The 24,620-nt window shown below is 38.7% G+C and overlaps 1 protein-coding gene across 2 annotated transcripts in view; it reads left to right on the top strand.

Annotated features, from left to right (window-relative positions):
- The window catches only part of LOC117292968 (protein sidekick-2-like), an 80,751-nt gene that overhangs the window by 13,950 nt on the left and 42,181 nt on the right, over window positions 1-24,620 (top strand). For both annotated transcript variants that reach the window (XM_033775148.1, XM_033775149.1), the window contains exons 2-8: window positions 15,263-15,526; window positions 16,986-17,066; window positions 17,823-18,023; window positions 18,585-18,690; window positions 19,495-19,676; window positions 23,523-23,680; window positions 24,264-24,384. In XM_033775148.1, the coding sequence (XP_033631039.1) occupies window positions 15,263-15,526; window positions 16,986-17,066; window positions 17,823-18,023; window positions 18,585-18,690; window positions 19,495-19,676; window positions 23,523-23,680; window positions 24,264-24,384 (1,113 nt within the window). The remainder of the gene's footprint in view (window positions 1-15,262; window positions 15,527-16,985; window positions 17,067-17,822; window positions 18,024-18,584; window positions 18,691-19,494; window positions 19,677-23,522; window positions 23,681-24,263; window positions 24,385-24,620) is intronic.

Here is a 24,620-nt window from a genome sequence, read left to right on the forward strand (position 1 = left end):
TTTCATTGCCTGTGGGAGGTTTCATATATCGTAGTGTCTGTGACTTGTTCATTTGATCTAGGGTTAAGTTCAGTTCCTGTGCCTTCGGGACTTCAGATTTTGGTCCAGATTGTATACCGGTGACCCCATTCACTGTGCTGAAAAGGCTAGTACTAAACTTGAATGCATGCACTTGTTATTTTTTTATATATATATTTATATATATATTTTTTTTTCGGGGGGGGGGGGGGCAAACCACTGTAATCTCAGATGTAAACGTGTGTTTTTATGAATGATTGAGGGCACTGGACACGATTGGTAATTACTCAAAATATAATTTAGCATAAAATGTATGTACTATGTGTTAGTGGTAACAAGTGTTATTTTTTTTTTGGGGGGGGGGTGTGTGCAAACCACTGTAATCTCAGATGTAAACGTGTGTTTTTATGAATGATTTAAGGCACTGGACAGGTTTGGTAACTACTCAAAATATAATTTAGCATAAAATGTACATATGTACTATGTGTTAGTGGTAACAAGCAATGGAAAGCTGTTGATATTGATAGTATAAAACATTGTAAGAAACGACTCCCTCTAAAATATGTAGTTTTTGACAGAGTGGCATTTTCTGAGTAAAATATTTGAATCTGAGGGAGACTTCAGGCCTAAAGCCTTCTCCAGGCATCTGAAAGCACACAAATGAGTGCAACAAGGTTTTTTTTCTCAATTATGTTCTTGCAACTTCAATGACTAATTGAGCAAAAATTTCCACAGATTTTTTATTTTGTGCATGATGTTGGGATACACCAAGTGAGAATACTGGTCTTTGACAATTACCAAACATGTCCACAGTGCCTTTAATTTAAAAGCGTGTACTTGTTATTATAGGGGCTAACCACTATAATCTCAGATATAAACTTGTGTTTCTAGGAACGATTAAGGCTCAAAGAACATTCATAACAACACAGTGCAATCACTTTGTATCGCCTTGAGAAGCTATTACTCTGTGAAATATAATTTGAAACATGCAAACATATTAAACCAGGCTCTCAAAATGCACATGTTGATGATGTGATGCACTTTTTGAAATGCCACACTCCATGTGGGTTCTAAGTTACATTATTTCAGCAGCCATTACTGTGGCTGGACGACAGCTTGAAACAACACTGGTCCATTCATGCGCGTGCCCAAACCTGCTGAAGAAACATATCGAGAAAGTAAACGACAAAACCAAAGGAGTCCATCTTTGACCTAATAGATGGTTTACTGTCTCAACAGGAAATAATGATATACAATGTACCGCTGAGTATTTAAAGGCACTGGACACTATTGGTAATTACTCAAAATAGTTGGTAGCATAAAAAACTTACTTGGTAACGAGCAAGATAGTATTAAACATAGTGAGAAATGGCTCCCTCTGAAGTATGTAATGTAGTTTTTGTGAAAGAGGTAATTTCTCACTAAAATATAAAAATATTTCAGGTCTGAAGTCTTTTTTAGGCATCTGAAAGCACACACATGTGTGCATCAAGGGTGTTTTTTCTTTCATTATTCTCTTGCAACTTCGATGACCAAGAATTTGTAGAAGAGTATTGATGGGATGACATTACAGTACTTTGGATTTGCAGTAGACAGGAAATAACGGAAGGAACATGAAAAGGCTGTAGTTTCTATACTCTATGATCAGTGGTAGACATGGCCTGTATGATGCTGATTGATTACATAGCTGATGAAGATGATGATGGTACACATCATGTAATTGATACAAACTGTTCTAATTACTATCTGTTTTTATTTCGCCAAGCGTTTGTGCATAGCAAAATATTCTAAATCTGAATTCATCATATTTAGAGTCTACCTGGTCAATAATGCTGTATTTTTCTCCAAAGAAGTCGGGCTCTTTACTTTTTTAGTGCCGGTGATACTGTTCCCAAAAGCTTCATCTGTAACTCTCTATGGATCTAAAGATGGACATGCCATTTCACGGTACCTCCTAGCTGATGGACTGTAGTGACATGGCAAGCTACGTGTAACTGGTCCTGATGGCTTGTTACTGAAAGTTAAGGGAGTGAATCCTAGGAACGTGTTAAAGAAAAATTGGCTGTGACTAACAACTTTGTGTTGCAAATTGACTTTAATGGATAGCCTGATTTTGTTCAGCAATTCTATGTGCGTGGCAGCTCTATTTGAAACAAACCTCCTGGGCTTCAATTCATGACCCAATTTCATGGAATTCTGCGCTTATGATCCATTCTCCGCTTACTGTGCAAGCGCTGTATTGCTGTGCTTTCAGTATAAGCGATGAATGCCTAGTAATGTGGAGTATGTAATATGTAAGCAAACATTCACTGCAAACCTGTGAAATACGCTTGCTGTAAGCGCAGAATTCCCAGCTTCCGTAAGCGCAGATTCTTTGCTTACGGTAAATTGGGCCCTTTAGGCTGATCTTTCATGTTCTTGAAAGATGCACTGTACAATAAGAACATTCCTTGCACCTCCCACTCCATACACTCTAGCACAAGATACTGGTACTTGGTAACAAACTTAATTAGATTGCGAACTCTCTGGATACTGCACTGTTATTGGCTTTCACCTTGCTGGTTGGGTCTTATATGGAGACATCAGGCTTGGCTGATTTGCCGTTTCGCGCATTGACTCCTGATGTATTTGCACCCTCAGGCTGGCCGTACTCAATTAGCATAATTATTTTACGCCATAGAATACTGAGCCAGAATCAATCACATTCCAGTACCATATAATGGCATCAGCATGATGTACTTTTTGTATTGATCTTTGTTTTCTACTGTCAATGTTACCAATGTACACTGCCCTAGGACTTGGCTTGCATCTCCTTACATGTATCTGTTTCGGTTGGCATCCCCATTTTGTTACGCCTTGCTTGTTGCGCTCCATCTGGTGGCAGAGTGATATGCCTAGCCTAGTTCCATTTTAATCCCATAAGTGTCAATATGTTGTACTCTGAATATAGTCTCCTAAATTCTCCGTGTTAGGATTTTGTCTTGTACACACAATGCCTTTTAGAAACACAACATTCTGCATGCCTGTTTATGATGGGCAAGGGCACCAAGGCATCTTTTCTTTGGTTAAGGGCAGCCTACATGTATATGAGGAAATTGTGAATTTATACTGGAGCATTTCAAGGGCATGGAGGCAATGAACAAGGGGCATGGAAGCAATCACCTCCATTGCCTCTGTGGTGAGGTATCAGGCATGCACACAATGCCTGTTTAAAAACAAAACAGTATTCTACCTATTTGCATCAACACCTTCCAAAGAAAGTCAACAAAAAAATTCAACCCTTTTTGCTCATCATTTCTAGCAATCTTGTATAATTACTGTCTAAGAATTGCCTTCTTGTGTTTTTGAAAACACCAGATATGACCTCACATTACGTATGTAATAAAAAAATAATATCAAGCTGAGGACTACCACCCGAGAATGTTCAGCGCTATGATGACTTGTAATGCCGTGGCGACTGAAAACTGCTTGGAAATTGTGGTTTGGCGATCGCTCATGGTAATTAACAAACATGTGCTTGGGCAACCACATGTATAAAGAATTTCTACCTGCTGAGAGTGGGTTTTTGGCTCTTTTAAAGATGTACTTGTAGTATATTTACAGTACAATGTATCTTGTATTGTATACAATAAATGTTTGCTCAAAAAGACATGGCAATACTGTTTATAGACCTTCAGGCTATGTATGTTCCGATATGTTATTCAAGGTTCTATTGTTGCTGTTTGCAGTGACAAATTTAATGTTTACGAGGCAGTGTTTTGAAATTTGGACCTACTTGTATACAGTACGACATTTAAGTACTTGTGCTCTCAATACTGCATAATATTACTTTTAAAAATTGTGATCCTCTTTTTGTCTTTTGTAATCAATCAATGCGAAAGTAACTAGGTTCAGTTTTATGAGGTTTCTTGCTATCTACACAGTTTTGAGTGAGTGTGTCCAAATCACCCATTTGCATCATCCCTTTAAACTCATTACATTTTATGCTAGACCACAGATGTCCAGAATAAGATATTTCAGCTTGATTTACAGATCCAAGCTGGAGCTCACATGAATAGACTTACTGTATCCTTAGAGTCCAAACCAACCCATACGTACCCCCAAGTGAATTGAAAAATGGATATTACACATTTTTGTTGGTTTGTGGCCGCGTAATCTCATGGGAGTGGGATGCTTTGGTGTGATAAATAATAATAATAATCATGTGATGTGGTTACGATTTTTAAGATCTATGTATCGAAGGGGGTATTTGGAATATTTTATTCTCAATAAATATTGTCTCAAATGAGATTGGTCTGATTTACCAGGAGACCACTTGAGGAAATCTTTTTGTTGGGGGGGGTATAGAGTGTACATATATCAGGCCTGTATGCTTCGTTTTTGAAGGGGCAAGGACACCAAGGCACTTTCTCATTGGTAAAGGGCAAATTTCTACTGTAGCATTTCAAGAGCACAAAGGCAATGGCCAGGGGGCATGTAGGCAATTGCCTTGGTTGCCTTCGTGAAGTATCAGGCCTGGTGTTTGATGGATGGAATCAGAGAGTTTGCAATTAAGAAACGTGTCAGGTGAGACCAGTTAATATAGATTACGATTGCTGTTGCTGATGGGTGATGACAGTTGTGAAAAAGGATGATGTCTCTTTTAGTATTCGTTACTGAATTTGTTGCCTCGGTGTCAATGATAGAAAATTCCTTTTAATAAGTAGGCCCGTTCAGTTCATTTGAGTTCAGTTCATTTGAGTCACTTGGCTTCGGGGCAGGGCTACTTGAAATATAGTTTCAGATTTAAAGCCTGATGGCTAATCATAATATAAGCACATAATTTTAAGCAGTTTTAATATCAGCTTTAATCTCAAATTGGATTAATAAAAAACAGAAATAATACATGGTTAAAAAGATAAAAAAAGGTACTTCTAACTACTTACACTTAGAGTGAAAATTGCATATATATAAGTATAGTCAGATAATGTACATATTATACAATAGGCCAAATAATGAAATATTTGTATAGCACCTTATGCAATGGGTCTAAAGACACTTACAGATAAAAGCAGAAACAATATAGTAAGTAAAAGGTAAGCCAAAATTCAAGTTACACGAAAAGTGAAAATTTAAAGTAAAAGCACTAAAAGTTATCACACAAGCACAAGTGGAATACCGAAAACATAGTGCATCTGTCACCTATATCCAACAAGGGTGAAGGCACTTCGCTGCATAGGAAAGTTTCATTGCTTGATGCTGCTCAAAGCCAAAACACAAATATTGGGGTATAACCGGAACAATCTATAGTTTTCCTATGCAGAGAAAGGATCTTGGTACCACCAGGCGGTGGTCACTTTGTGTGGAAATAATCAAGCAAAACAGACCATTCCTGTTGATTTATGTGATCTAATTATCCTTCAGATCACATGAAGGACTTGATGGTAAATTAAAGTAAACAGAGTATGATCCCTAACACCTTGGATTCAGACAAGTGGCATCAGAGAAAGGTCTATGGTCCTTTCTCTATGGTCTCGGTCTCATCAATTCAGACAATGATGCTCAGGGAGAATGAGTCTGTATGTATTAATAAGGCCATAAAACAAAAACATGTTTTAAGCGTCCTGCCTTTTTGAAAAAAGGAAGGAGTTTTTGTTTGTTTTAATTTTTTTAATTTCAAATGGCCGTTCGACACATTGGTAAAGACAACCGGCTTGGCTATTTTTCAAATTTTGATTTTGTTGATGTCTGAGATCTTCTTTTTTCGGTTTGTTTTAAAAAGGAAAAAGAAAAAAAGACGCAGCCTCGATAGTTAAAAAGGAAGCGGGCGGGACGCTAAACTCGTTTTTTTTCTCCCCACCTAATAACACCCATTGAGATCTTTAAGATCCTATTAATACAGTGTTTACATGGCTCCAACCTCCCCTGGAGCATAGTGGAAATCCCTCTTCATTGTGAAGTACAGAGAATCTTTATGAATCATCCAGGTAGAGGGCCACTGACTGAATGGGATTATCCACCTCTCCCTTCTTGGGAATTCCTTTGTGTCTACCCACTGGCTCACCAAAGCGTGGATCCTAACCTACCAATCAATGGCAATTCCAGCAATTGAATTATTATGGGGTTTTGTTTGCGGTTTTGTTTTTTGTGGTAGACCTCTTCCTGAACTATGTAAGCCCTAGGTCTGCCCTTGTAGTTGTAACCATTGAAATGTAGGGCTGTATAGTGTAATAAGCCATTTGTGAGTGAGATTTTGAATAATGTCTGGTACTAAGGGACACGTTGCCTTGGATCGGGTGAGTTGGTCTATGAAAAGCGTTTGAAATCATTTGTTATGAAAACAACATGGTTAGAAAGATGTTTTAAAAGTAGAATATAATGATCCACACTGGAAATTGCGTGTTTTTCCTTTTACTTTGCGAAATAACATGGGCGGCAAATTTATGGAGTAAAAAACTTGTCTCAACAAAATGGCGTTTCAGAGACCAACTCGCACAGTCCAAGGCTACGTGTCCCTTTAATATGCACGGTGCACTTTAACGGCTATGGCCGTGGTATGGCTGTGGTAGGTACAAATCAAGGTAATTCCAGAATTTGGTTTATTTGTAGATGATGTTTGTGGTTTACCTCCTGTTTTGTGGTAGAACACCTTGAACTAATGTACATTAGGTCTGCGCTTTTATAACATTGTACCTAGGGCCCAATTTCACAAAGCCTGTAGTGTAAGCACAAAAAACCTGCACAGGAAATTATTTCTAACAGAAACTGGTTATCAGCCAAAATTACCTCAAAAGTTTATATTGCTGCAACTGGTGCCCACTTCATTTTTGCTTATCAATTAATTGTGTCAAGTAGTACATACTTTCTGCTTAACAGCTTTATGAAATTGGGCCAAGGACTGTACTATAATTAGTAATTTTGTGAGTGATATTTTGGGTCTAGTACAACAACTTAATTGGTCACAAGTGAACACTCAAATTTGATTCCCCTGGCTGACAAAAGAAAATGTTGCCGCATGGTTCGGAGAAAGTTTTTCTTTAGCAATCTTTAGGATGGCAAAGCCTGGTACAAATTACAATTGTGCCACACTCATTCACTCAGAATGTGGTTTCAGTGTTGGCGGTCTCTTGTTAAACATTTACCAAGCAAAAGCTTGCCTTGAACCTTTTGAATAAGAGCTAGTAATTGTACCAGACACTTTTAAAATCTAACTCACAACTGGCTGTGGTTTGCTGTACATACTCATAATGCACAATGTTAGGTTTGTCTTTGGGATTTCCATGCATTTGATAGGTTGTGCTAAAGTACACAGGCTTACTGTACTGTGGATATAATATTTTGAATATCCATATTGTGGTGTATGAGTAATGCAATACAAATGATGAAAGATGCATGATGAAACATGCATGATTGAAATAATGCTTCTTTGTCAAAAATTATGGTCTATGGAAAAAAACACTGTGAAAACACTGTTTTGTGTTACTAAACATGTCTTTATACTTAATATGAACACTTGTCACATTGTGCTTGTGTACTACTTGACCCTTAACAATCGCAAGCATGGACAGAAAATACTGCATTTAATTGAAAGCTAAAGAAAACAAATTGATGTTTAAATCCATTGTGTGGTTTTACCAAACATGTTTGGAGCAGAAACTTGACACTGAAATCATAAAAAATATGACCATAAAATTAATCAGCAAGAAAAGTAGACAACAACATGCCCTTTCATTTATGATATTTCCCATCAGTAATAAACTTGTCATCGGCGTGGCATATGTCTGGCCCTGTTTCTACTGATTGAAAAAGCCACTTTGAAATTTCTGGTAATTACAGGCTCTCAGCCATAAAGACAGTGCGTGTTGGGTATCAACTCACTGGCCTGGTATTGCTTTCTTCTTGCCTGATCTGATTAGTACACTGTCTCCCTAGGCCAAGTCAAAAACAAAAAAAGTTGATCGTCCAAGTTTTTCAAAAAAGAGGAGGATGAGGGCCTTTTTATTTTTTCAATTATTTTATTTCTATCAAAGGTGGCCAACAAGCGTTTGAGTTCAAACTGTCCACCCATTCTTCAGTTTAAACTCACAACTTACTTTATGTTAAGTTCTTAAACAGATTAGTTAGTAATGAGAAATACACAGACAATTTTTGGGGGGAAAAACAAAAAAAAGATGTAACAAAAAATCAAATGGATGCGGCCTCAAAAAGTATGAGGGAGGGGACGATCAACTGGTTTTTGTTTTTACTTGGCCTTACAAGAAAAAGGCTGCAATAATGCTCTCCTTCTTCCTCTCTGCAGTCATCTCTGTCCTCAGGCCCAGGCTCTGGGACTCCACTGTGAAAAATATGGGGGAAATTACAGCTTGAGGAATGTATCGAGTGAAGTTGGAGGGGGGGGGGGATTCTGCATCAGTGTTTTTTCTTTTAAACTTAAAGGTACAATGTAGGTTGCACTGATAGTGATATTACTTAAAATGGACATTGGTCTGGATTCAGTAGATTTCGTGTCAGCGGGACAAAACAAGGCATGGAGAACCATTGTGATCCGAGGACACCCCTCGGTCTAAGCAAAGCAAGCAAGTGAGCAGGCCCTGGCAAGATTATTAAAACCAAATTGCGAGGGGAAGGATTCTCTATCTTTTTCTATGTAAAAGTTGGAAGGAGATTGTGAAATTTACAATGAAAAGGTATTAATGACTTTAAAAAAAAATAACAACAACTATTTAAGTCATAAATTAAAGCAAGCATATTCTGAGATTGTAAAATAGATTTAAGGTTTGTAAATCGGTGGACTCCTTTTCTTTGTTTAGTGAAGCTAAGAGACATAGGAATTCTGAAACAGGAATTTTTCAAGAAAGTGCCTTAAGTAACATTTTAGAATAGGTTTAGCACTGTATTTCATCAACTTGCAATTTTCCATTACCAATGTTAGCCTTCATGTACCACCTCTAATGCCCCCATTAGCCTTTGTGTTTACTCTGCAAGTTACCTGCATATTTCTCGGTGCAGAATTTCCCAACTGTGGTGTCCAACACAAACCTACATGTATGAATGGTAATAAGGAGGACACACAGTAGGCGATGCATAAAAGAAACCACATGGTTCTAGCCTGAAGTGGAAGGCACTACAGTTCAAGTAGGCCAAGAACGGCATGGGATCAATGACGAAGCAACAACTGTGTATATATAGCGCATCTAATTGATCAAACGTAGTGGAAGAAGGTGGAAATTTAGCTCATGCTGAGTTGCTTTGAAACATTCAGGTACTTCAGATGAGGTAGCTTTATTGACCTTTACTGAACCAAAATCATCTTTAATCATTTTCTAAGACAATGTCAGAACAAAGCGTAGAGCAAGGAACAGACTTGCTCTATGGACAAAGGAAGAAGCACAACAACCGTCAGATCGATTTGGGTTTTCGGAATGTGTCAAACCATATTTAGCATGGTCCTTGCTCTGTGGTGTGTCAAGCCAATTCACAAAGATATTTGGTGAATTGAATTACAATATAAGGTACAAATTCACTTGATTCATCTTTAGATATTACCACTCATCATAGTCTTCAAAATACAGGCCTATTAAACCAGATGTAAAAATTTCTTTTGAAGGCACCATGATAGAGTAAAACTTTTTGCTCCCCTTTGCTTTGAAACAAAGGAGAGAAACCTGTCATGGGCCACAAATTATGCTTACCAGAAAAAGGTTACAAGCTAAACTACCATGTCCCATTTACAATGACTGGTATCCTGCTAAGTTCTGCTAAGCAGAAATTTGTTCAGCAATATTTACTGCTAAGTAGCTCTATGAAATTTGACTCATGGGAAGTACACCGGTAGTTTTGAGGGGTCTGCATGGAAATACTGAAGTGTTTTCTGCACATTTCTCTCATCCGAGTAGATTATTGATTGCTTGATATACATGTGTAAGCATATTAGATGTAAGTATGGATGCTGCAGGGCAGTGTGCAGTGAGCTGAACTAAATTTGTTTGTTTCAATTCTCCTTATCATCCAAACCCACTCAAGATAAAGCCTACCACAGTCTCTCTTCTGTTTGGGTCAGACTGAACTCTGGATGACCTCAAACCAAGGTCAATCTAGTAGCTCTTCATAAAGATGTAGCCTACTGGTATTAATTCAAAGCTAATTAATAAAACCAATTAATTGACCGGGAAAGTTTTGCGTTTATTTAAACATATGTATCAGTTAAACTGCAATTTTGTTGAAGCAATTGTATGTGGCAGGAGACTTGCAGGGTTTGTGCATTTGAGAGGGCATGTTTCTTTTTTGCTAAATGACTTGTGTTCGGTAAGATTTCAGATAAAGTTTTTAAAACCTGATACACATGTACATGTATAGCATGCAAATGCAAGACAAATTTTGATTTCAAAATTCACATGAATTGATTTTGTTTCATTTTTAACTAATTGTTAATTGGAAATTTGTGGTTTTCAGCAAATTACAAGTACGTTACGAACTGGGCTCTACTCTAGTAATTTCAAATTACAGTTCATCACATAATTCTTATAAAGATTTCTGTTATAAAACACAGACAGCCAGTTTTAATTCACCATTACAATTTTTGGGGGTAACATAATTTAACTGCAGAAATTATGGGGTAAAACAAAACAAAAACAGTTGCTGGCATCCCAAAAATATTGTGTATACATTGTGCCACTTGAAAATCACCCGGCCTACCAGTCACACACAATGCCCATCCATCTTGCTCTGTAAATATTTACCAGTGAACTTTTCCACGGGTGAAATCTTCCATCCCTTTGTTGCCAATTGATGACCCAATATTTCAGTATTGTTTTAACCTAGATATGTTATTAAGTGCCAGACAGTGAGTGTTTAGACAAAGAGTCATCGTACTAAATTAAGCAGTCGAGCAAAGTATTGCCTGTGTGACTGTGGTGTTGTACTTCTAAAATTTTGAACCAGAATTCTGTTTGTTATTTCTGTACACTACAACTTGTACATGTGTATGTAAATGACAATTAGAGATGTTAGCATGCTAAGTGGCAGCAAAATTACCAGGTAAATTTCTAATGTTTACAAAATCACTTCTAGTACTAAAATTGTGATCAAGAATTCCATTTTTTATTTCTGTACAGTATGTAGAAGACAATTAGAGATGTTAGAATGCGTAGTGGCAGCCAAATTGCCTGGTAAATTTATATTGTTGACGAAATTTTGAGCATGCGCTTATTTCCAGGATCAACGGATTTACCTGGTAAGTCTACGGCCACCTAGTGTCTGCAAAAATCTCCTATTGAGTGGTCTGAAATGAGTCTGTCTCTCTTAAACAGTTTCCGATCACAATGTTACAACACTCTTCACTTTTGAAGGGCCACAGCAATTTCCTTATCTTTATGAATGAGCAAGATGTACAAATTTATGTACAATGTATTATGGAACCTCGCACAGGGCACTACATTAAAAGCACTGGGCATCACATCAAGTGCTAAAGTGCTGTGGGTTATTTCGAGGCCTGTTACAATAAACTTCAGCACACATGGGAACAATTAATATTACTTTTCGATAGCCCTTTTTGCATAATTTCTAAACCGTGTCCAAAAAAAACTACTGGCAGTTAGTTCCCTGTGGAATTATTCACAGACAAATTTGATTTTCATTTTTTTTTTTCATTTTGAAATTCACTTTCTTGTTATCACATAAGAACAGGTGTTCAATGTATATGTAAAAGTATTACACATGATTTCGTTGATATAAAAAACATCATTGTTTAATTAGCGATTTATAACATAACATACTAGTTCATACTAGGACTGGTAACAATTTTTGTGTGAATTTTTCGCTTTGAAGTGAAGTCATATTCAAGAAAACTCTATCTGAAAACCTAAAACAGCTGATGTTGGTTGTTACATGTGGAACTAAATTTAAGGACTATAGATTTGTTTACAAGCTAAACATTGTGCACATGGTTTTTCAGTATTTTTCTCCGACTTACTTAGTTTTTTGTTACAGGTTTGTTATTTCATGGTTGATCACACAAAACATGTACACTGTGTGTGACTATTTTGTCAGCTCTACCAATCTTGTATAACACCTTTAACTAACAGTCAAAACCACACACCTGTGAAATTGTTTGTTTGTACAGTATTTGCAATGAATAACACACCCCCCATATTCCACATAATTACTGCCTTTAAACTTTGTGTCGTGACGCAAGAGTTTTTACATTTAGTCCTAACAGAAAACATACTAAACAGCAAGTTTAGCCTGGTTCATACTTCCTGCGAATATGAATGTTGACATCACAGCCCTGTTTTCACTGCGATGTGAGCACATTTCAACTGATGCGAATTATTTGGTGCAAATTTGTGACGTCAAAATTCGTATTGCATCTGCATTCGCAGGAAATATGAACCAGGCTTAATGCTATAATAATTAGTACACGGTGAGTGAATCAAAACCATTAAGACCCTGCCCTCTCTAAACCCCTTCCCCCTTATTCACAAATCCATTCGTCTACAAGACAATTATTTTTCAATCAGTCGCTTTCAAATTGGACACCAAACCCACCCAAATTAAGTTACAGGGCAACCTGACCATCACCCTGAATGTGTCGGCAAGATGGAAAATCTTATTAGTGCAAAATTAGCAGCTCGGGTATTTGTTAACTGCGTCAAACACTTGTGTGCTGTTTCAGACCAAGCGGTAAATTATTATACGGTGCGTTAGATCGGGCACTTGAAATATTTCGCCGCCAGCCATTGAACAGGAAAATTGTCATAAATTCTCTAGTGTCAGGTTAGCAGGCCAAGTGCTTAGGCTGGATATACCACTGTTCTTTTGTCACTCCAGCTTAGCCTGGTATCATACGTTGATAATACGAAAGCACACGTTCTGGTGTGTTTGTGACGTGACCAAGCTAGATTCTTGTCTGCCTTTTGTGCTTGGTACATGTTGAAAGATAGAGCAACCTTGGGCTTTAGGGACGTGTAGCGGGTATCACTCCTAAACCCAACCATGGGTTGTTATTTTTGTCCTGCCGTTTTTTTTTTATATAATCGTTTTTGATCAGTAAGCGGTAAATACTTCATTTTGTGTACACGCTGGGTAATAGAATAATAGAGATTTGTGTTGAGTTATGTCTGCAGTATGTACACTAATCCGGAATTTAGGAGTGTTTGTGAGAGTCATTCAGGTTTTGAATAAAGAAATTCCAGACACTCTTTCCCAACTTTACAATTACCTGTTTCTTTGATGGAATATTTGAACATGAGTGGGGACTTTGATACACAAATTGTAGGTCTCCGAGGGGTTTACACATTGTAGTGTGGCAAGCACTGAGTAGCAGCGGGAGTGCCAGACATAAATGTGGAAGTGGCAAATATTACAACATTAGGGGAATTTGTTTATTAAAAAAATGTGTCTCCTCTGCATTGAAAATCCTTTTTAAATAACCGTATTTTGATCAGATCTCTGTAAATACTTCATTTTGTGTACATGCTGGTAATGGAATAAATTATAGAGATTTGTGTCGGGTTATCGGAAATTTTGTAGGAGATAATAAGTGCCTTAGTTCTTGGATAAAGGAATGACAAAAACTCTTTTCCAACTTTAATTTTTTTGGTTTCTTTGACGCAATGTTTGATCATGAGTGGGTACTTTGATACACAAGTTATGGGTCTAAGTGGAGGGAGTCCGTATTTACATTGTATTGTGGAGAGCAGGGTGTGGTAGCGGAGTGCCAGACATAAATGTGGAAGTGGCAAACATACAACATTAGGGGGATTTTGTTAATTACAAATTGTGTATCCTCTGCATGGAAAACCACCTTTCATGTTGTTAAATGCTATTTGTCATTTTAAAAATATAATTCAATTTAGCCTGCTTAAGGCTGTGAAGCTGTTATTGCTTGAAAAAAAATATTAATAATAGAGAGAGTTAATTTGAGTAGATAAGTTGATTAGGTACATAGAGTGGTGATTGTTTCATCGAAGTTAGTTTGTGAACAATGTTTAAAAAGTTAAGTTGGGATTTCCATTCGTAGGAAATGTACATCAATAAAATGGTTTGTTCGTAAAATTAAAGTTTTGACTGTGTTTACCTTCTGCATAAATTGTTTTGTACACTAAGAATGATCAGCAGATTTAAAGGAGAAAGTAGATACTGTTGAAAACTGCTCACCAACCAAAATATATTGTATAATTGAAAAAAAAAAGAAAAAAAAAAAAGAAAAGTTATTGAATGGCCTCACATTTTATCCTAGTAGAGTCTTTCTCAAAGGCTAAACCAGAAAGACTCAGCTACATGTACCGGTACAGGTCTGAAATGTGAGGCCGTTACTTAGTTTTGCCTGTGTGAATCATCAGTGTGTAATCCTATTTAATGCTCTAACTATTATATTAGTTATTAAAGAGTGCCCACACCCTCCCTGTTAATGGATTCCACCTAGAAATTTCACAACACTTTGGATTCAGTGCACACCTGCTTCCATAAATTAAATATTTATCCACATGTTCATTGATCAGTAGTTACACCACTTTGTCTTTACATTGAGAAAATTATACTGTATTTCCTCTTTGTTGGCACTAACCACCAACCGACAATTAAGAGATTAAAACAATTTTTAGAAGCCACCAATTTGTTAGTGAAGATAAATTTTTAGAGTGCTGGTATTAACATTACCCTTTTTCATTTACAATAAAACATAATAAATAGTTGATTTGATAATAGACCTTAATGAATTGGCGTTGTCCAGCCACCATCTTAGAGGTAAACTGATGATAAAAATAAGGAAATGCGCAGCAGCTACTTAGGATCCGCCAATGAACAACCTGCTTTTGACATCTAGGTGAGGGGGCCTTACTCAAATGACATCATGTGCATACATTTATAGGCCTGCTACCCCACAAACACTTTTGATGCACATGTTAGCTCTGGAATGAGGTGCATGCTAGTGCCAGGCCTCAAAATAACCCACAGCACCCACAGCAATTGGTGTGGTGCCCTGCGTTTTTGCTGTGGTGCCCTTTGCAAAGTTCAAGTGCAAGTTTACATTTTCTTCATAAAATCGCCCTTAGCAATGTGAAATTGCTGTGCACCTTCAAGAGCAAGTGCAAGGCCTGTACTGTGGTTCAACTGTTATCCTTTATCCTCTAGTTAACCTCTCGATGGTGATCGCTCTTGGTCAAGAGGGTTTGTCTTTTTGCCAGTTTCCCCATCTGGTAGAGCAAAGATAGATTTGATCACATCGACCCAACTTTACAACTGTCTATTTCTTTTTGAATCACAGCTGTCCAGCCTTACATCACAGAGCACCCAGAGGGCGACACAACAGTGGAGAACAACCGTGAATCTCTCAAATGTCGTGCCCTCGGAGACCCTCCTCTGGAGTACCAGTGGCTGAAGGACGACCTGCCCCTTGGTGCTTATGATTCAGACATGAGGACACTCATACTCTTAAACATTCAGAGGACGAACGCCGGGGAGTACAGGTGCCTGGTCAGGAACCCAGTGGGAACCATCATGAGCCGGAGCGCTGATCTTTACGTCGCTTGTAAGTAGGCCTTACTACTAGTGTCGTAGTCGTGACTATTGATTGCTTAGTCGAGTCGCGACTATAGTTTTGCAACTACCCGGTTAATCGTGCCGCTACGGCTACTACAAGATAGTCGCGATACTACAAAAATAGCTGCGACTACCTGTTCGGTAAACCAATTGTGGCGCTCACGACTAAGCTATTCACGACAACATAATTTTTTGACGAAACACAAACAGACATCAGTGACACAATCCTTCAATCGTTTCAGCGTGAATTTTTACTATTGCACCTGTGGCAATTATTATGTCGCAATGCATCTTGGAAATTTAAAGATAAGTCACGACTAGTCGATAAGTAAAATTCACTAGTCCCCCAGGCCTTACCTACTTGTAAGTAGAAAGCCCAACCACAAGGTGAGACCACACCAGTGCTTTTTAGAGCCAACACTCCTCCATTAGAGATTTTTCACATGGTTGTACCGGCAAGTTTACTTTTTTATAGTTCTTACTGTCCACACCATGCAAATGTTCAAACACCACTCACAATGTATCTCTTGATGTGTCACAACAAAATACATCAATTGTGTTTTATGAGAGCTGTTTCAAAGCAGAAAATGTGACGTGTAAAAAAAAAAAATTGCTTTACACAAGTATTTGCCAAGCAAAATTTTGCAAGAAGTGAGTGGTTTGAATAGGCAAATTGCATCAGGCCTGGAATTAAATGGAGGCCACCAAGGCTGTGGTCTCTGCTGCCCCTGGTCTTGGCCTTGGTGCCCCTTCACAGATTCCAATAGACTTTAAGATTGTCTCATGGAAATTTCCTTTGCAAAATGAAAATGTCCTTTCCAGGCCTGTTACATTGTTGGTTTTGTTTGGAATGGCAACTAAATGTAACCCCAAACAATTGACGCCAGATACACAATAAACTGTCCTTTCAATCAAGGGATGCTCGGTTGGACTGGGCCCAATTTCATAGAGCTGCTTAAGCACAAAATTTTGCTTAAGCAAAAAATTCTTTGCTTAGTAAAATCAGATTACCGGCCAAGACTCCACTCAATTGTTATGCTAAGTAAACAACAGCTAAATACTAGTCATAAGCAATGTATATGGCACGAAATTTTGGCCAGTAACATGTGTAAAATAGGTGAGCTTTTTTCGTGCTTAATGAAATTGGCCCCTGGTTGTATGCAGCATTTTTTTGCAGGCACCAGCCACTTTCTAAATGATTTATTTCACATGGGTGCCTGTGTGCCTTAATATAAATTGGACCAGCTCTTAGTTTGATTGAACATACCATAATTATACAAGTAATAACATTATGAAATTGCTACAACCTAATTAAAAATAGCTGAAAAATATCGTAAAATACATGTATCAAGTAATAAGGCACAAGGGAAACTAGCTGGGTAATAATAGAATTGGATTTATCTATTACAGTATTGTTGGCAGTTTCCCAATTCTAATTTATCCATTAGATCTGGAGAGTTTTTCTGGGGGTCCTTCCACAGAGACGGCTACAGCAGGCCAGGCCACACTTCTGTCTTGCCCGAGTATAGGTAAGCCACCACAACACAATGCTTGCTGTTTGTTGTTTTGTTTGTTTATTTTTTTTTGCTCATTGTATTTGACCCAAATCACCTGACGTCATCATCACAACAATCTTGGTTGTGTCAGTTGGGGGAGTCATTGTCACCGTGTGCTCTACAGTGTAGTGCGCATTTTAGGCCACGTTAACACGCTTACCACGTTTTTCTGTGCAATTTGACCCCAAAAATCTTGAGCAAGGCAAACATAGCTATGTGATTTCTCAGGGGTTTGCCTGATTTCAGTATTTTCTCAAAATCTCCTTGAGAGGTTCTGGGTCTAGAATTACATGTAGGGGAGGCCAGGCCCGCAATTTTTTTTAGGAGTTAAACTCAACCGTGCAGCCAGAAGCTGCATCTTATGTTAGTGCAAGAACTATTCATAAGACCCATCTCACTTCTTTTTCTTCTTACAGCATAGAGATTCTTTTAGCCCATGCCAGGGGTACCCGCTTTACATGTATCTCGAGTCTGAAGATTTTGAGTTTTGCCTTAAAAGACGTGCCAGGATTCGGACTGATGATAACCAAGCCTACATCCGTATGGGCTGTAAAAGTGGTAACCCTGTTTCAGCCCTAGGAGTAGGTGGCAACGGCCTCTGGAAAAAAATAATTGTTGCCCACACCTTGAAGTGGCCTTCAGGCCTTGTGTGTCTTATCTAGGGTTTTATCTAGCTTAATGCTTAAAACAAATTGTCATCTTTTATTTTCATCCCTTTTTGCAAAACAGAAAGTTATCCTTTACCCACTGTCACATGGCGCAAAGATGGTGTGGAGATCTACAACGACGTCAATAAGAAAACTACAATAGACAACCGTTTGGTCATCTTAGATTCTTCCTCTTCAGACCAGGGGGTGTACACCTGTAGAGCCGAGAGCATAGACACAGGAGAGTTTGAGGTCAGCTCGGATATCACTCTCACAGTCCAAGGTATGGTGATGAAACACAGGCCCATAAGACAGTTTCCACTTCTGCTTAGGAGCTAAGCACCAAAGAATTTTGCTAACCAGATTGAGATTACCAATCAATATACCATGATCTGTTACTGGTGTCCTGCTCATTTGCACTGAGCAGAAAATTGTTAAGCAATAGTTTCTGTTTTTAAGCAGCTCTACGAAATTGGCTCCTTTTTGGCATACTGATTCAAAACCGCCATAAAGCCTGGTTCATACTTCCTTCAAATGCGAATCCGAATGCGTTAAAAATGTTGACGACACAAATTCGCAATGAAACAATTTACAACTTGAACTGTGTTCAACTCCTGCAAAAATTTCGCTGCAAAAACAGCCATGTGACGTCAAAATTAACTTCACTTTTGCATTCGCTGGAAGTAAGAACTGGGCTTTACTCCTAGAAATGTTCCTGTGTCCATCATGCTGTGGTACACCTTCAGCCAGATTGTATTTCCAACATGAAAAGTTGCTGAAATGTTTTCCTTTTATGAGGTTTTATTGGTTCCCCTAAGTAACATCAGATTTGTTTTTTTGCCAGGGTCAACTCCAGCCACTGTAGCCCCTACGATTGTTGTACCACCAAGTAACATCATAGTCACCCAAGGGGAGACAATAGCCAGGATGGAGTGTATCGTCAATGCAAGGTTTGTTTGTCAAAATGGAACATGCTTTCTACTGGGAAATTACAAAACTGTATGCATCACGCACTAGAAAGTGCAATTAAATGATTACAGCCAGAATCTGAACAGGTACTGTGAGTTTTTGGTGGACAAGGCCACTTGCTGACTTTCACAGTTAAGAAGTAAAGTGCTACAAAAACCAGGATTTTTTTCCTGCTTTCATGACTTTCTCAACATCTCCTTGAGCCTTTAACTTTTCTAGAAAGAAGTAAATCAGTCACCAAGGGAGAAAGAAATTGTCCACGTTGTGTCCAAACCTGTAGTTTTGTATTTCATAGTGGTGCAAAGAGTCTGCAAACCTGATAATGTAACATCTGGGAGGTTCTGTGTTTACATGGTTTAGACAAAAGGGGGAGCCCTGGCGCAGAAGCTCTCTTCAAGAATTTTATTATTCGTTAAATCTCATTCCTCAAGAGCCTTTCATGGCAGTGAAACCAAGGAAAGTAGTTGGGAAGGAAGTGCACTCTGCTCTACCAGCCAGGCTCCTAGTGGATGATGCCCGTGGCTACATTAACTTCTTTAAGGACTGTGAAGGGGGTAACCCTGTTTCAGCCCTAAGTAGGTGGCAGCTCGCTACAATCCTTGCCAAAATGCTTAGGCCACCCATTCGCAACGTGACTATAAACATTACCTGTCCCCTTCCCCTTTAACAACAAACATTCTCTCCTCACCCCCTCTCAATGTTGATGGGGTTGCAGATGAGACACTGCCACAAAGCTAAGCACTGTATACTTATTACTAATATAAATATCTTTATTGTATGAGCAGGCCACTCACTGATCTTGAGATGACCTGGAAGCATAACAGTGTGGTAATAAGCACCGGCGGTAGTGAACTGTTTGAGCTACTCATCAGAAGTCCATCTCAGAGCGACACGGGGATCTATGAATGTGAAGCCAGTCTTCCCGGGTACCAGACCGTTAGTGCCTCAGCTAACCTCACACTATACAGTAAGTGCTTCTGGGTTACCAGACCATTATCACTATGCAGTAAGTGCCTCATGGTTACTAGACCGTTAGTGCCTCAGCTAATCTCACACTATACAGTAAGTGCTTCTGGGTTACCAGACCATTATCACTATGCAGTAAGTGCCTCATGGTTACTAGACCGTTAGTGCCTCAGCTAACCTCACACTATACAGTAAGTGCTTCTGGGTTACCAGACCATTATCACTATGCAGTAAGTGCCTCATGATTACCAGACCGTTAGTGCCTCAGCTAATCTCACACTATACAGTAAGTGCTTCTGGCTTACCAGACCATTATCACTATGCAGTAAGTGCCTCATGGTCACTAGACCGTTAGTGCCTCAGCTAATCTCACACTATACTGTAAGTGCTTCTGGGTTACCAGACCATTATCACTATGCAGTAAGTGCCTCATGGTTACCAGACTGTTAGTGCCTCGGCTAACCTCACACTATACAGTAAGTGCTTCTGGGTTACCAGACCATTATCACTATGCAGTAAGTGCCTCATGATTACCAGACCGTTAGTGCCTCAGCTAATCTCACACTATACAGTAAGTGCTTTTGGCTTACCAGACCATTATCACTATGCAGTAAGTGCCTCATGGTTACTAGACCGTTAGTGCCTCAGCTAATCTCACACTATACTGTAAGTGCTTCTGGGTTACCAGACCATTATCACTATGCAGTAAGTGCCTCATGGTTACCAGACCGTTAGTGCCTCAGCTAACCTCACACTATACAGTAAGTGCTTCTGGTTGCCAGACTATTAATGCCTCAGCCACTTTCTATAGACTGTATCGAATATGATGTTACCATTCAAACACCTGCCCACAACATGGCATCTTTGAGCGAGTGGATGTACGTGTGCTTGCGTGTGCCATAAAAATCAAATCGGGAATGCTGCGTGCTTCATTGATGTACGCGTTTAGACGTGCATACGGCCTGCCCTACAATATGGCCGCTTTCATAGCAACAAAGGGGTTATTTGATACGGTCTATAGACTATTTAATAGCATGTGCTTGGCTTGTCCCCTTAATTGCATCTGATGAAGTAGTTGTTGCTCTGAAAACTCACGCAGTTGTATTTCTATGTAATTAGTCTTAACCGGCTAGCGCCACCTTCCACCTTACATGTACATGTAGACATCCTCTCATTGCAATCTTGTTTTGATTCATAAAAAGTACCTGGTAGTGTTCTTCTAAGTTCATAGTTAGGTGAATATGTAAATCTGTTTTGAGTCGTGTTGGTTCTGAAAAGAACCTGAGGTTGACAACTCAACTTTCGGATCAGTATACTCTGATCGTCGTCAGGAGGATGCTGCAGCTGATTTCACAAAACGCTACGATTAATCCTATCTCAAGTTCGTCCTACATGTAACTTGGGATGGTTTCAATGAGTCCTACGTCTATGGATACTGAACTTAACTCGACCGTATTCCTAAGTTAGATAGAGTTTTTAAATAAAATCAACAGCTGGACTCTATAATCATTAGTGTGAATGTACCTTTAACATTATGATTGCTCTTTCTTGACGCATCCACCCCTCCCCCCTACCCCCGGCTGTGCTCACATATTTTTTGCTTGCATGTAACGCAACCCATCGCCGCATGCACTTCATGCTCTTCAGATCCCGGTAAGTGGCCGTGCTGCCAAACCTTGTGTGACCTGCTGTTCAAATTGGTTTTTCCGCCATTTTTTTTAAAGTTTTAGTTTTGTGAGCTTGGTTTTTTGTGTGTGTGAACGCATCACTGTGTTTTGTTTCTTAAGGTTCACCACATTGCAGTGTCATGGTTAAAATTGCACTTGGTTTAAATTGCACTTGATTTATATTGCATGCACGTTGTTAGTTTGGCCTGGAATCTGTTGGTGAAGATGCAAGGACGCATACATGTATATTAGGAATATATAACACAATTTTTCAGGAAGATTTGTTAAAGGACATCTGGGCCCAATTTCATTGAGCTGCTTATAAGCAGACATTATTGCTTAAACTCTTTTTTGCTGAGCGAACATTCGCAGGATACCAGTCACAAATGGTTCTGTCCTTACTCTATGATGTGACATAGTATTTTGGCTGGTAAAACGTATATTTTTGTTTTGCTTAGCGTTTGTTTCTGCTCAAGCAGCTCTATGAAATTAGGTCCTGCTGTGGAATGTCAGGCCTGCTTCTGTCTCCTGGCAGAAAAAAAACAACTTAGTATTTATGCAGGATAATCCCAGACTGTCATTAAAAACAACATAAGTCTTAAATTTGTTGGGAATAGTTATGTTGAGTGTTGAACTCTTTTGAAGTAACACAAGCATTTGTGATACAAAACAATTCCCAAATACCATGTGAATCCCCCCTGCCACCATGAATTTGTTTGTTGTATGAGTCATCCTCGACCCATCAAAATCCAACTGCATGTTTTGTTTGATCCTGTAGAACAGAGATATACCACCATAATCAAAGTCCAATAAATGGATTGCACATGGTGTCTTTGACCATTATCTTTGACGAAATGTGCATGCGTGAAAGACTATCATTGGCTGAGAGTACGCTTGCACTTTGCCATAGTTTATCAACAAATATGGCGAATGATGACGTATGTACAATCCATCTATGGGTGTTGAATCACCATATGCAGATCGATTTGGTTGAGGAAAATAGATCCTAGTAAAACATTCAAGGGGGGGCCAGGGTAAATAAACAGTGATGAACAAAGTTGATAACAATGGTCTTTGTTAAAAACTGCTCTACAAGAATTTCCAGCAGTCTTTCCAACCATTATTTTACTGTCTGGAGATGCCACTAAACATTCACGTTTTTTTTGTCATCCTGTTTCTGTTTTCAGTTGTTTTGCACCTTGAGCATCTTTGAATTGAATTGAATTTTATACGTTTTTTGACCCTATAATTATAAAAAAAAATTATTATTATTATTAAACACATGTTGGCTTTTTTTGAATCCACTGTTACAGTTCTCGTTCATCACTACCACCCATTTTACCCTGTTTGCATTACCTACTGTTGTTTGTTGAATTTGAAGGATGCATTTCGGTTTGACAAATTACTTTCACACAGCATTTATTGAAAATCAAGATTAGGATGCTTTCTCAGATCAGTACCATTTAACATTAGTTTGCATTTCCTACTGTTGTTTTTTGTTGTTGTGTTTTGTTGCGAAGCGCCATGATCTAGATGGAAAGGCGCTATACAAATCTGGTTATAATTGCTGAATTTAAAGGATGCATTTCGGGTTGACGTATACTTTAACAACAGCATCAAGGAAATCAAGATTAAAATGCCTTCTCTGATCAGTACCATTTATTGAAGGCTTAGCAGTGTTATTTTTCTCACAGTCTTGATGCCATTGAATACGAGCAATTTACCAATTTCTAGAAAAAGGGTTGCCTAATTTTTTTTAGGCAACTCAGCGACTCATGGGAAGTTTGGACCTTTAAATGCGAAACAGGACGCAAGAAAGTACCGAGTATACAATGTGGTACATAACAATTATTGTGCAGTGTAAAACACAGCTAATACAATTTGAGTAGTGATGCAAATGCAGGCCTGTTTGCTTTGTTTTTAAAAGGGCAAGAGCACCAAGGTATTTTCTCCTTGGTAAAGGGCACCCTATGAGGAATTTTTATTGGAGCATTTCAAGGGCACGAAGGCATTGACCAGGGGGCATGGAGGCAATCGGCTTTGTTGCCTCCTTGATGTATAAGGCCTGAAAAGGATAGTGAAAGTAGAAAGGTGACTACTATGTCTGAAAGCAATCATTTTCATATGTCTACGTCAGATAGATTTGACTTTCATACTGGCGCTTGTATCTTGATTTACAGTTCCTCCAACATTCGTCACGACGTTTGAAGATATCACCATTAGTTCCGTCGGCAGTGATGTCGCAATACCCTGCGCAGCAACAGGAAACTCCCGTCCGACAGTCACATGGTTCCGTAATGCCGTTGATGTTACCGCCCTCGGTGACGGCAGGTTCCAGGTACAGACCTTTCAATTTTTGATTTTTAATTCTATATATTCTTTTTGGTTTCAAATCAGCTTCAGCCTCATTTTCTAAACTATTATTAATTGTATATTTCTGGTAATGAAACCAAGGATGCCTCATAAGTGAACTTAATAGCTGAAGCTTGTAAGCCTGAGAAAATATGTAAACAGGGTGCTTGCTATGTGAACCAGAAACACCAGGGTTAAAGACAATGGACACTATTGGCAGTTATCAAAGACCAGTCTTCTCACTTGGTGTATCTCAACATATACATAAAACAACAAACCTGTGAAAATTTGAGCTCAATCGGTCATCGAAGTTGCGAGATAATAATGAAAGAAAAAAAACACCATTGTCAGCTGAAGTTGTGTGCTTTCAGATGCTTGATTTCGAGACCTCAAATTCTAAATCTGAGGTCTCTAAACCTTAACTCATTTAAATACAGTGCTTTCAGTCCAAAGATTTAGGTCGATGCAAACTATAACAATTATAAAAAATTTGCAAAAAAATTGTAGGGAGAAAACCCTAAATCCTATTTGAAAAGGTTTGGATTAAAAAAATGATATTTCACCACCAGGTATTACAAAGTGGTACCCTGGAGATCCGAAGCACCGAGGCAGTAGACGCTGGCATGTACCAGTGCATGGTAAACAACGAGGCAGGGGAAGACATCAAAGACACGTGGTTGCAGGTCAGAGGTGAGGGTTCGTTTCATGACCTTGGGTTAACTTTATAAAGTTACATAAAAGCAGCAGTGGTTGAAGAATTTAGACGCAATTCAATCTTCTGATTGTGATGTCTTTTTTTGGTATTTGTAACAGGTTTGAGTGCGGCTAGCGCACTCTGTGCTGAAACATAATAAATTTTACAAGGGACACGCTGTTTTTGTGGTGTTGTAAAATATGAAGAAAGTTTTATTCAAATCCCGACTACT

The sequence above is a fragment of the Asterias rubens genome, chromosome 7 (genome assembly GCF_902459465.1).
Source record: "Asterias rubens chromosome 7, eAstRub1.3, whole genome shotgun sequence".
In the NCBI taxonomy this organism is placed as follows: domain Eukaryota; kingdom Metazoa; phylum Echinodermata; class Asteroidea; order Forcipulatida; family Asteriidae; genus Asterias; species Asterias rubens.